The sequence below is a fragment of the Furipterus horrens genome, unplaced genomic scaffold, assembly GCF_987537825.1.
Source record: "Furipterus horrens unplaced genomic scaffold, mFurHor1.1.pri manual_scaffold_11, whole genome shotgun sequence".
Lineage (NCBI taxonomy): Eukaryota > Metazoa > Chordata > Mammalia > Chiroptera > Furipteridae > Furipterus > Furipterus horrens.
The window spans coordinates 98940071-98952433 of NW_028327181.1; the positions used below are offsets into that span (position 1 = coordinate 98940071).

A 12363-nucleotide genomic window follows, 5' to 3' on the forward strand; every position below is an offset into this window, starting at 1 on the left:
AGGGAGTCACCCTGGCCAGGTGGCTCGGCTGGTTAGAGCGGCGTCCCGTACCCCGGAAGGCTGCAGGGTCGATCCCCGGTCTGGCTGCTCCATCCCGTGCCGGCCTGCTCTGGCCGGTTACGCTGCTCTGCCCCTCCCTGCGCCTGGGCGGCGAGGGTTCCAGCCCGGCGGGGCGGAAGAGGCAGTGCTCCCGCAGCGGAGGGTCTGAGACTCGCAAACCCGAATGTCCCTCTCGGTGGCTTCTGATTACCGTCCTTAGCCGACCAGCTGGAACTCGCTCACTGGCATCCTGCAGCCTTTCTCCCAGACACCCCAGGAGATCCTTTGGGTCTCCCCTCAAATTCACTCTCTGACGGCCTCCCCCGCCCCCCAAGCCAGGTTTGGGTCCTCTGTTTTCTGCTCCCTTGGCCTGTACTGAACCTAACGTAATCCACATTTTCACTTCAGTGTTGTGATTCCGTTTAACTGCCTGCGCTGCCCTCCTTCCAGAGACTCCAGTGAGGGCCTAACACTTCATGCGCAGCCCCTCTTTATCCCGTGATGGCAACCATCCTGATCTGAGGCTAGGCTAGCTGCTTCCGAAGGGACAGTGCCATCGGAGCCAGCTTTTTCAGGTCAGAACGGGAGCATTTTAGGTGTAAGGACCCCTGCATAGCTCCTTGTGCAGCAGGCGGGGATTGGCTTGGGCTAACGTCGTTTTGCTTTGTCTTCCCATGACGTTCTCAGAGATGGCTCTTGGGTCACAGGGCAGCTGTGAATCCATAGACCCTTTAGGTCACATCTTGAATCAATAAGTCCTTAAGGGAAATGTAATAAACTTTGTTGTCATTAATTTGGGAGCAGTTGGGGGCTCCTGTTTTGTTTGATTTCGCTGGACGTGAGCCCATCTTAGAGGGCGAGCCTGACGAGTGTGCGCAGGTCTGCCCGTCCTCAGAAAACCAGGGACTGCTCTTCCCCTGGACCTGGGAGGCTTGGTTTTCTGTTTTGCTTGGTTTCTTGAGGACAGGGTTGTAGAATTGGACCTGTGATTGAAGGACTTCTGCTAGTAAACAAGATAATAAGGACGATAACCAAATATATATTATTAAAGCAAAGAGCCGCCACAGCTGGGCCGCCTAGTGGTTGGAGCGTCGTCTCACAGACAGGAACCTCGCCGGTCCGATCTGCAGTCGGCGTGCCTGCGGGAGGCGGCTGGCTCTCTCATGTCGGCCTCTCTCTCCCTCTCTCAAGTCAATGAAAACATAGCCTTAGGTGAGGATTATTTTTTGAAAAGAATCAGCTAAGTTTGAGATTATTTTATTTCCAGTTAGGACGTTCTGATGCCATTAGAAAAGGTTTTAGTTTTCAGCTTCAGGAAGCTTAACCCGTCTTTTAGTTGATGGCCGACAGCGTGGCCGAGGGAACCGGCCTGGTCGCAGGTTGGGAAGTCGGCCGCCTTCATGCCCCTCACAGCCCTCCACAGGCCGGGCAGGTCCGGGTGCAAACAGAGGGTGGGGCCTCGTCCCCACCTCGTCCCGGAAGCTCTCCTGTGTCCCCCAGGCGGGAGTCAGGTCTTTCTCTTCGGTGCTTGCAGCGTGGTGTTTTCTGCTAAATTGCCCCCTGCCTCTTCCCCGCGGTCCCCGCTGTCCTTGTAGTCGTCCCAGGTGCCGACTCCCGCTTTCACGACCTTCTGAGCTCCTTGGGGGGCGAGTGCCTGTGTCTCAGCCCCTCTGGCTCAGGGCTGGTGGCAAGGTGCTTGCCTAGCCCAGGCCATCGTGTAAGTGCTGACTTTTTCAAATGCAGTGTTTTCTCTCTTGAAACTCCCTGATCTCTCTCTCTGTGTGTCGCCCCTCCCCCAGCGCTCTGCAGCTGAAGCTCTGGTATTCTGAGAGCATTTCAGTGACACAAAGCACTATGTCTTCCGTGAGTCACAACGCAAAGGACAGTCACATGCAGTGGAAACTCTTGGTACCCCTTTGGTAGAAAGAGTTTATTTTGGGCTATTGCGTGTGTGTTAGGTTTCACTGCCTCTGGGGCTATCTGGGTGGAGTGATAGCACGTAAGTGTGAACCACCTTCCTGTTTGGTTAAAATTTCCTGAGCAGCTTTCTTAATGACAGGTGAACCTGGAGAAGTTGGTCAGAGCATCCAGTTTGGTTTGTTGATCAGAAGGGAGACCTGTCCTGTGGTTCGGTTGTCTTCTCAAGGCTTCGTCTTCCCATGTGCAGGAATGCACGCACATCATTGTGGAAGTCTTCTGTTTCCAGCGGCGCATGAGCAGGCCGAACCCCTCAGAGAATCGTTTTGCATGCACTGCGTCTCATCCCGCTCTTCTCTCTCCATTCCGTGGGGAAAAGGGCCGCAGGTCTTCCATGCTGTCTTCTGTAAAAATTTTGTTGGAGGAGTTGGAGCTCTAAAATGAACCCCCTGCAGGAGCGGATCACAAGTCAGACACGCAGCCCGAACAGCGTTCCAGGAGGGGCCGTGCGGAGGGGCCCTAGGACGGACTGAGGCAGCCGGACCTCCTCCGCCCTGGTCCACGTCAGGCTGAAATGCTCCTGCCCTGGCCAAAGCCTCCAAGTGTGATCGGAGCGGGCAGTCCTGTGGGAAAGACTTGGGGTGCCCCCTTTGGAGGCGCCACCGCTGGGTGCCTTTCGGCCGTGGTGCTTCCGCTGCAGGAAGGCTGGGGGCCTGATTCTCTTGCTTCCTTCACTCTGCGCCTCCTTCCTTCGGGGACAACGTCATGACAATCAGTCCTCTTTCCAGGGTCTGTTTAAGAGGTGCTTACTTTTCACCAAGGAAGCTGGTGATGGGCTACACGCCGTTCTCAGGGCTGGGCGTAGTGCACGTGGAGACGGGGCGCGGAGCCAGCTCTAAGGTGCTTCCGTTTAGTTTAGAAGGGGACCGGGGCGTGCCAGGACGGTGGTGGTAGACCAGATGTCGTAGGAATTACACGTGGGGATTGACCGTGGCCCTCCCTTAAATACTCTGAAAATGAAACCGAGGAAATTGACCAAACTGGTTGTAAGCTCCGAACTGAATCTTGAAAGTGCCAGATAGATGGGGCGGGAGGAGGGCAGCCGAGCCAGAGGAAACCCAGGGAAGCCCAGGGCGCTTGGAGGCCGGTGAGTGGGACGGGCGTGGGGGCCAGGGCCGGGCTCCCGGCGCTGCAGTGGCGAGCGAGGCGTGAGGCATGCTAAGACTTCCCGCAGAAAACCAGTGGCGTGTGAGCTGGTCGGGGCACTAAGTAGGAGGAGATGGAGCCCATCTGGTGTTAAATTGGGGTGTGTAGACATGGGGTGGCCCTGTCAGACGACGCCCCATGCAGAACGGCTGCTCCGAGACGGCAGGGGAGGCGGCGCTGTTCACGTGGCTGCCGTGGGGCTAGTGCGCAGCTGACCGCCGGGGGAGAGCCGGGGTGCTGGCGTGCCCTCCCTTCTTCCCACCCGCTCCCTCTTTTCCGTTCTTTTCCTTTTAACATTGTTTAAAGGGCAGAACTTGGCGTCTCCCCATTGTGTCCCTGGTGGTCAGAAGCAGACCTGCCCACCTGGTGCCCCTGGGGTCTCATTAGTCGGCTGAATAGAATCCTTTCTGAAAAGAAAGTAGGGTAAAAATCAAGGATTTAGGGCCCCTGGATCCCAAAAGAGATGAATCTTGTGGAAATACCCGTTTCAGAGGGAACTGAGTGTGGCGTTCCATGGCATAGACGTGATGCTTCTGCGGGGAGAACACATTTCCATAACGTGAAATACCCCCTTGATTTCAGATCAATACACAAGTATTTTTAAATGAATAGATTTTCCTTAACCCATGTAGTAAAACAGCCTAATTTGGTATTTACACACAATTATGCAAGTCTGCCAAAATTAGGAGAATTTTAAAACCTCATAAATGCATTTCAGTTCTTCTCAGCTTTCTGGTCTCTAAGGGCCAGCAACCTGTCAGGTGTCTTGCCTGGGACAAACAGTGCTTGCTTGGCACGTCTTTTCTTGGGTTGCCTTCGTTCAGCGTGGAGACGGGCCTGGCAACATGAACTTGAGAACTGTTTCTCCCTGTGCACTTGTACAAACAGTTTAAGGAGCCTTAGTTATTAAACTGCCTTTAAGTCGATCATGTCATTAAAATTCAGAAGAACTTATCTGCAGCGTGGGTGTTTTTCATGATTTGGCACACGGTAGAGCAGGCAGCATAGCCAAGATGTTTTTCATGTGGAGCAAAAACAGGAACAGATGGAGGGGTGATTATAAACCACTTACTTAAAACGTCCGTAATGAATCAGTGTCGTTGGGGCCAAGGCAGTGAACCGTGCGGAGGGGGGCTGAGACGCTGAAGAGCTCGCTGATCGTTTCTAATAAAACACGCAACGTGCAGCTGAAGAGAACGGGTTTTAAATGGCTCTCCTAGTGCTGCCCCTCCTGCCAGGGCCCTGCAGGGGTTCTCGCAGGGGTTGGTCTTTAAGCCTCTGTAAGTCCGGGCAGCACTTCAGCATCACTCCTGGGGGGGTGACAGACCCACGTATGAAGAGCTGGGGACACTCACGGGCTTAGGCCGCATTTCTGTAACGTGGGGGGGCAGCTGTAAGTGGTCTTCTGGGTGTTTTTTTGTTGTTGTTGTTTTTATGTGTGAGAACTTAAATAGTTTCTGTCTTTCCTGCACAAATGCTTCACAGATTGATAAATCTTTGAATAAGTTTCCCCGAAGAATTGTTGATGCCCTGCCTCGTCCACAAGCTATTAGAATATATGCTGGAAGGTTTGATGGAACTGCTCTTCATAACTGTGCAGCTTCTTTCTTGTTTTAAACCATGATTTATTTTCTCATTTGTTTACTGATGACCAAATACGTTCAGGCAAGAAAATGTCCTAATTCAAAATACAGCAGCCTACTATCAAAATGCTGGTCACCACTTTCCTAAAAGACACCTTCTCTATAATCTGTGTAGAAAGTTAAGCACAGCTCTTGTCTCCCGTGTTGGCACCGAAGGGGCGAGAAGGGAATGAGCTGTTGTAATTCCTGAACTCCGCGTTTGAGGTCTTTCTGGAAGTCAGCACAGAATGATGTGTTTTCAGAAGAAGGCAGTCCTCGTCCTCTTACTGTGTCCGCCGACCCACCTTAGTGAAGGCAGTCACAGCCGGTGCCCAGGACCGGGCCTTGTGTCAGAGCCCAGGGTGCCGATGTGCACGACCCAGTTTAGAGAACAGTCGTTCGCCCAAGGTCACAGAGCTCATCGCTGATGATGACGGAGTCTGAGCCCGTGTGTGGAGCCTCTTGGTCCTGCGCTCCTGCCACAGGTCAGGTGCCTCCTTAGGGGTCTGAGACCTCAACCTTTGACCTCCGGCTTCTTCTTTTCTTTTTTAAAAGTATTTAGAAAGCTTCAGATTGATACTGGTGTAAACGAGGATTTAGATTGCATTAGAGTGGTCTCAGACCGGGGGCGCGGGCCGGGGCCGCAGCGAGGAGTGTTACCGAGTCCCACAGTACGGACCAGCAGGACAGAGCGCTCGGGGGAGACGGCTTCATTTCCGGGAGTGCCGTGTTTTCATAGAGTGGTGGCGGTAAGCCGTGGTGGCCGGGGCTTCTGGGGTCTCGCGCTGGTATTTGTTTGTGGTTTGGGGCTGTGAAAATGGGCGAGGCCCCGGTTGTGTGTGTCACCTGTGCGCTGGACCGCAGTCGGACTGTGCGCTCTTCACTGAGATGTTTCTGACTTTTAGTTGAAGTATGATACACACACTGAAGAGTTTATATGTCAGTACACGGTTCAGTGACTTTTCACAGACTGACACACGCAGGTAACCAGCACGCGTGAAACACGACAGCGACCCCTGGGAAGCCCCAAGTTGTATCGTTGCAGCACTTGACCAAATACAACGACTTTGTAGGGGCTCGGGGAGCGAGAACGAAAAGAGGCGAGTTTCCCACGGAAGCTGGCGGTGCTTTCCAGCGACAGATCCCTTCGGGGCTCGCAGCCTCGCACTCACAGGACTTGCCGCCTTACCTAAGTGCACGCGTGGGGCCCAAGGCCGGCCCGCGTCACAGCGAGCTCCCCGAGACTCACTCGGTGCTGGTTAGCTTTCAGTGCTCCCTGGTGTCCCGCCGGCTGTGCAGTGCCGGCACACACGCCATTTACTCTAAAGAAACACAGGCTCTTTCTTTTACTGTGGTTGTCCCAGGTTTTCCCCTAGAGAAATCCAGGCTCTGATTTGGCAGTGAGTTACAGTATTGTTCAGTGCCTCGCCTAAGCCATTTGTAAAGGATTGCACCAGCTTCTTATCAGAACTTTATTGTATAATGTACTGTAAATTGACTACCACTTACCAGTCCATCAGCATTTTCCTGTGCTCACCATTTCGGAGTTCAGTTCACATTTGTTTTCTCTTTTAAGTTACATACTTTTTAAAAATGCCTTCTGCGCTTTGCTGTTTGTTAGAAATCTAGAATTCAAAGGGTGGCCTTAATACTGCACCTAAATCTGTCCTGCAACATTTTTTTAATGATTTTATTTATTTATTTTTAGAGAGAGGGGAAAGGAGAGAGAAAAAGAGGAAGAGAAACGTCAGTGTGTGGTTGCCTCTTGCGTGCCCCCAACAGGGTACCTGACCTGCAACCCAGGCCTGTGCCCTGACTGGAAATTGAACCAGTGACACTTGGTTCGCAGGCTGACACTCAGTCCACTGAGCCACAGCAGCCAGGGCTGTCCTGCAACTTAACAGTACTCTGCAGCAGCAATTTTCAACCAGTGTGCCCCAATAATTTTTTTTTATTGATTGGTTTGAGAGAAAGAAACATTGATTTGTTGTTCTACTTATTGATGCTTCATTGGTTGATTCTTGTATGTGCCCTGACTGTGGATTGAACCCAGAACCTTGGCGTATGGGGACGACACTCCAACCAACTGAGCTACCCGGCCAGGTCTGCTAGAATTTGTAAAACATCCAATACCTGACTATTTAGTCAGGGACACTGACCTCTTTTCCCTTAGATTGTTGAATTTAAAAGATGACAACAGCCCTGGCTGGGGTGGCTCAGTGGACTAAGTGCTGGCCTGCGAACCAAAGGGTCACTGGTTTGATTCCTAGTCAGGGCACAGGCCCAGGTTGTGCGCCAGGTCCCCATTTGGGGACACGTGAGAGGCAACCACATATTGATGTTTCTCTCCCTTTCTTCCTCCCTCCCTTCTTGTCTCTCTAAAAATAAATAAATAAAATTATTAAAAAAAAAAAAAGACAACAGCCAACATAACAATAGCCATCCGCTGTAAATGAATCAAAATTATACTTTTTTTTTTTGTCAGATTGACAAAAATATACTTTTTGGTTGCCGCACAATTTTAGTGATGAGTTTACATGCGCCACGAGATGGAGAAAATGGCCACTCTGCAGACTGTAGTGTAGGGGCCTAGCCTGTCCGTACAAGTGACAGGGAGCAGCGCTGGAGAGGACACCCATTTGGGGTCCGGAAGCCTGCGTGTGAGGCAGTAGCTGGTGGCCTTGGGGAACGAGGCCGCGTTCCCGGGCCTGCGCTCGCCCGGAGAAGGCAGTGTCAGCGTCTGCTGGTCCCCAGGCCCGAACAAGCCTGGTACTGGGCCCCGTCACCCTCCCGTCCTCTGTCCCACTGAGAGCTCAGTGGCAGATGCCCGAGAGCCTGAGCTCTCCTTTCCAGGGACAATTTCTGTTTTCTCTTTAATTTTAACTCTCAGGGTTGACATGATGCTGTTGCTGGAAGTTTCAAGAAGTCTTTCTGGCACCCACGTACCTGATGAGCCTCAGATAACACCTCTTACAGACAGGCCTCAGCGGCAGCACGGTTGTCTCCGTGGCGGCCCTGTTCGGAGTGAAGGGACTTGATTGATTTGTTTTCTTGTCTTATTTCTTTCCAGGTGTTGAATGAAGAGTGTGATCAGAACTGGTACAAGGCGGAACTCAATGGGAAAGACGGCTTCATTCCCAAGAATTACATAGAAATGAAACCACATCCGTAAGTTGGGCTCCACCGTCTCCCGGGGGTCAGACCTCTGTTTCCAGTGATGTGTTTAGAATTTAGATCACCGAGATGCATACTTTTAGTTCAGTCTTGCCAGGGAATTAACAAAGCCCGCTGATTTTGCATATTAATAATAGTGTATAACGATAGTATAATAGCGTATGTTTCACATGAGTAGTAGTTGCTGGTGACCTTTAAATAATAAAACAATAACTTATATCCTATTACATAATAGTGTATATGTTTCAGATTAATAATAACCTGTCCGTGATCTTCAGGTAATAAAACAGCAGTTATGCAGGTCCATATTTCTTTCTGTATGAAAACCCTTGGGGCCAGATGTTTCATAATTCTGGGATTTTTTTTAGTTTTAGGAAGTGTACTTATCCCATCGTTTTATGCTGATACGTTTGACTGTCCTGTGGGACCGTGTCTTAATAACCTTGTGTCCCCGGAGCACAGCGTTTGGCCTGTGACTGTGCTCACTGCCCTTGTCCCCCGCCCCCCGTGTTCTTCTCTCAGAGAAAGAAAAGTGCTCTCCTGCTCCACGCTGCTGCAAGCGGTGAACTTCCTCCTTTCTTATGTTTTTAGAGCCCCTCCCATTCATGCTGATACGCGACACAGTGGGATGCCGGGGGCCCTTACAGACCACTGTCCCCCCACCCCCAGCTCTCACTGGCCACACTCCTGCCCCTGCAGCAGCCCCGTCACGCTCTGCTTGTCGGGGACTGAGGCCTTCAGTCTCCAGTTAGACGGCCAGTGAGACAGCAAGACTTCTCTCGACCTGGTTTAACACAGTGACAAAGAGTTTTTTTGTTTTGTTTTAAATTTATTTTTAGAGGAAGGGGGACGGGGGGGAAAGGGAGACAAACACTGACTGGTTGCCTCTTGCACACCCCCAACCAGGGGCCTGGCCCACAACCCAGGCATGTGCCCTGACCAGGAATTGAACCAGCGACCTTTAGCTTTGCAGGACGGCTACCAGCCCACTGAGCCACACCAGCCAGGGCTGCCTTTTTTTTTTTTTTTTTTTTTTTTTTTTTTAGAGAGAGAGGGAGGGAGGGAGAGATCGATTATTCCACTTACTTATGCATCATTGGTTGATTTTGTATGTGGCCTGACCAGGGATTGAACCTGCAACCTTGGTGTATCAGGATGATGCTCTAACTAACTGAGCTGCCCAACCAGCGCCACAAGTGATGAAACTTTAGGACGACTTGACCCACCTTGAGTACCAGCCCATTTGTCCCTCACCCTCATTGTCACCACTCTAATGCATACCTGTCATTTCTCTTTCCTCAAATCCTAGAGCAGGATATTAACCACACAGAGCTTACAGCGTCATAGAAGTCAAAGGGCCTTCAGGCTTGTCTAGTTCATTCCTCTCTCCTACAAGTTAGGAACGCTTCTAGTAATTCTAGTTTAATGCCAGTAATTTATGAATATAGTTCTCATTCTAAGAGACTTGACAGTGTAGGAATCTATAGAGCAATATATGCATTTCCCCCCACATACATATGGCTTTTAGAGGTAACCACCACTAGCAATTAAATGTGGGCCAGATGCTCCCTTATGAATCAGATCTTTTCTTAGATGATCTCACAGCCCAGCCCATGTGGCTCAGTTGGGTGAGCGTCAGCCCACAAAGCAAAAGGCTGCTGGTGTGATTCCTGGCAGGGCACGTGTCTGGGCTGTAGGTTCAGTCCCCCGTCAGGACGTGTGTAAGGGGCAACAGTCGATGCTTCTCTCCCTCTCTTTCTCCCTCCTTTCCCCTCTCTTTAAAATAGATTTAAAAAATTTTAAAAACATGATTTCTCTTTCTATAAAGTGAAAGGAATGCTTAGGAGCTGCACCACAGAGCTGTCTGCTGGTCTGTGCCCTGGTCAGAAACTCTCACGCGGTTCTCACGCCGTGGCAGGGACTGTGCTGGCTGCTGGGAAGTCAGGTGCTGTCGTTAAATACAATTGCCGTGTAGGTAGCATGAAGCTTTTTGAGAGACCACATCCAGGAAGCCTTAGCCTCGGGAGAGAAGGTAGAGTTACCCTGCTCTTTGGTAATGGGAAGCCCCCTATAATGAAGAAACTGTGAAATACTCGGAGAGGTGTCTTTCTACTTCGAGAAGAACCAGGCACCTTATTGTGGCTCCATGAAAGTTCCCTGGGTGACCCACAGGGTGAAAATCCATCTCCTTTATAAACTTCTGTCTTCTAGCGTTGGTTTGGGACGTGTACGGCCTTGTACCTCGTTAACTGTGTGAGTCTGGTCTCTCGGCCTCCCCACTCCCCTGCCCAAACGGTGTTAGAGTCCTTGGAGAATTTACGTCTGCTGCGTTGTTACTCCTGAGAAGTGTATAAGCACAGCTTTGCGTCCTTGTAGCCACTTAGTGTCCGTATTTGCTCTGGGGGCCGCGTGGGCTCTCCGTGGACAGCGCGGTGGCCTCGGGGAGATGCGGTTGGGTGGCGGTTACTGGGAGCGGGAGGGGCTCCTCGGATCACAGAGCAGCCTCCCCCCTCGGTCCGTGGAGGCCAAGCAGTGTGTGCACGTCTGCTCCTCAAATATCAGTCCGTCCTCAAAACAGATTGGGGGTTGGCTGGACTTCCGTAAAAGGCCCGATAATAAATATTAATATTGTAGGCTTTGCGGGCCACATGCAATCTGTCTGACACATATTCTTCTTCTGAAATTTTTAAAACAACCCTTTAAGTTTTTTAAACCTAGCCTTAGACTGTGGGCAGATTTAGGCCAGGGCCACGGTTTGCTGACTCCAGCGACAACAAAATCAGTTTACGCTCCTTTTCATTGTCGTGCTCTGGGGGGGTTGCTGGAAAAGAACCCGGCCTGTTCTGGGTGGCGTCTGGTCTCACAGGCCCCTTCTCTGCCACGGGCCGCTCCGGGGCCGGACACCCCCGCGTGCAGCGTTCCTGTCGCTCCCTGGCTGTGAGGGCAGGGGACCCGCCGCTCCTCCCCTCCCCCCGCCCTCCTCCTCCCCGCCCCGCCCCAAAGCCTTCAGTGTTGGTTAGAAGGAGGGAGTGGGGTGTGGACTGTGACGGAACTGAGCAGTTGACGATCACACACAGACGCGAGGGGAGCGGTGGGTACTGGCCGCGGGCCCAGCTCCGAGCCGTCCCGTCAGGTGCGCACGGGCGGGGGCCTGTGGGATGGAGGCGGGAATTCCATTGCAAAGTAGGCAGCCTCCTCCCGTTAGCTTGCTCCTCTGCTATTTGTATTGTGGTACAAACCCTTCTTTTTAAAGGTTTTAAAGATTCTGGCCATAGCCATGTAGTTACATATAAATATCAGCATTAAAAGAGGCTAATCAAACTTATAAAGAATATCAAGTGTTGTGGAAAGGTAGGGTGATGATATTAAGATGTTGTAACTGAGAATGATAGCTATTCCTAACATAGCGTGATAATCCTTATGTTGTGGGACTTCCTGGGGGGTGAGTGTGTGTGCACATGCTCAGTAAAAATGGGGGCAGTTACAAAAGAAATATTTACTTAATAAAGTCTCCAGCTAATTTTTGATTTCTCAGCCTGGGTGATTATAACAGGTGTGTTAACTTTGTATAAATTCTAATTAGGATACTTTACTTCGCTACAGTTTTTGTTTGTTTTTTAATTGAGAATAAAATTGAGTTCATTTGAAGCTGGGACAAGGAACCCCTGCAGCTGCATCGATAGATCTGTGTACCAGAGGTGGGGGTCTGAAAACGTGTGCACATACTTGCCAACAGGTGCTGCCTCTGGGGGCTTTGAGGGAAGAGCCTTTTTATTTTTACTGCATGCACATCTAGGTTATTTTAATTTATTCCTTGTATTTTAAAACGCGGGAGAGGAAAGGAAAATGCCTGCTGGCTGGAATGATCCTGGGGTTTAGGAGGAAGGAGTGTGGGCATTGAGTAACGTCACCCACCCAAGCACCAGAGATTAAAGTAGAAAGTATCTAAATGGTCTCAATACCGTTAGCTGTTCTTTCATAACTGGGGATCACTCTGTTAACCTGCGATTTTTCCTGTGTGGCCTGACTGCCAGGCACTGGAGGACGTAGCTTGAGGGAGCGGGAAGGCAGCCTATACCAGCTCCTCCGCAGCTTGGCGTTAGAGAAGCAAAACGAGAGAGGCACAAGGAGGTAGATTTAGGAGTGTTTGAACGTCACCGATGGCAGCTTCTGAACGTGTCCTTCTGGTCGCTTACCTCTCTCCATTTGAGTTTTAGTGGGGAGTATTCCTTCAGAGACCTCTTGCCAATGTGGCTGCTTACAAGTAAGAGATACATGTTAGGTTAATGGACTGTTAGGTACTTTTTTATTATAGTTTGCATATTTAATGAATGTTAGTTACCATGTTAGGAGTTTAATGAAGCATGTCAGTCTTGATTAGCTCAAGGAAATATGATTGCTTTTT

General features: G+C 50.7%; 1 protein-coding gene across 3 annotated transcripts in view; it reads left to right on the top strand.

Annotated features, from left to right (window-relative positions):
* Positions 1-12363, top strand: part of GRB2 (growth factor receptor bound protein 2) — a 53975-nt gene that overhangs the window by 35598 nt on the left and 6014 nt on the right. For 2 of the 3 annotated variants that reach the window (XM_090290538.1, XM_090290540.1), the window contains one exon: positions 7855-7952. In XM_090290538.1, coding sequence (XP_090146664.1) covers positions 7855-7952 — 98 coding nt within the window. Of the gene's footprint in view, positions 1-2706; positions 2746-7854; positions 7953-12363 lie in introns of those variants that run through there. The other variant, XM_090290539.1, reaches the window with a different exon arrangement.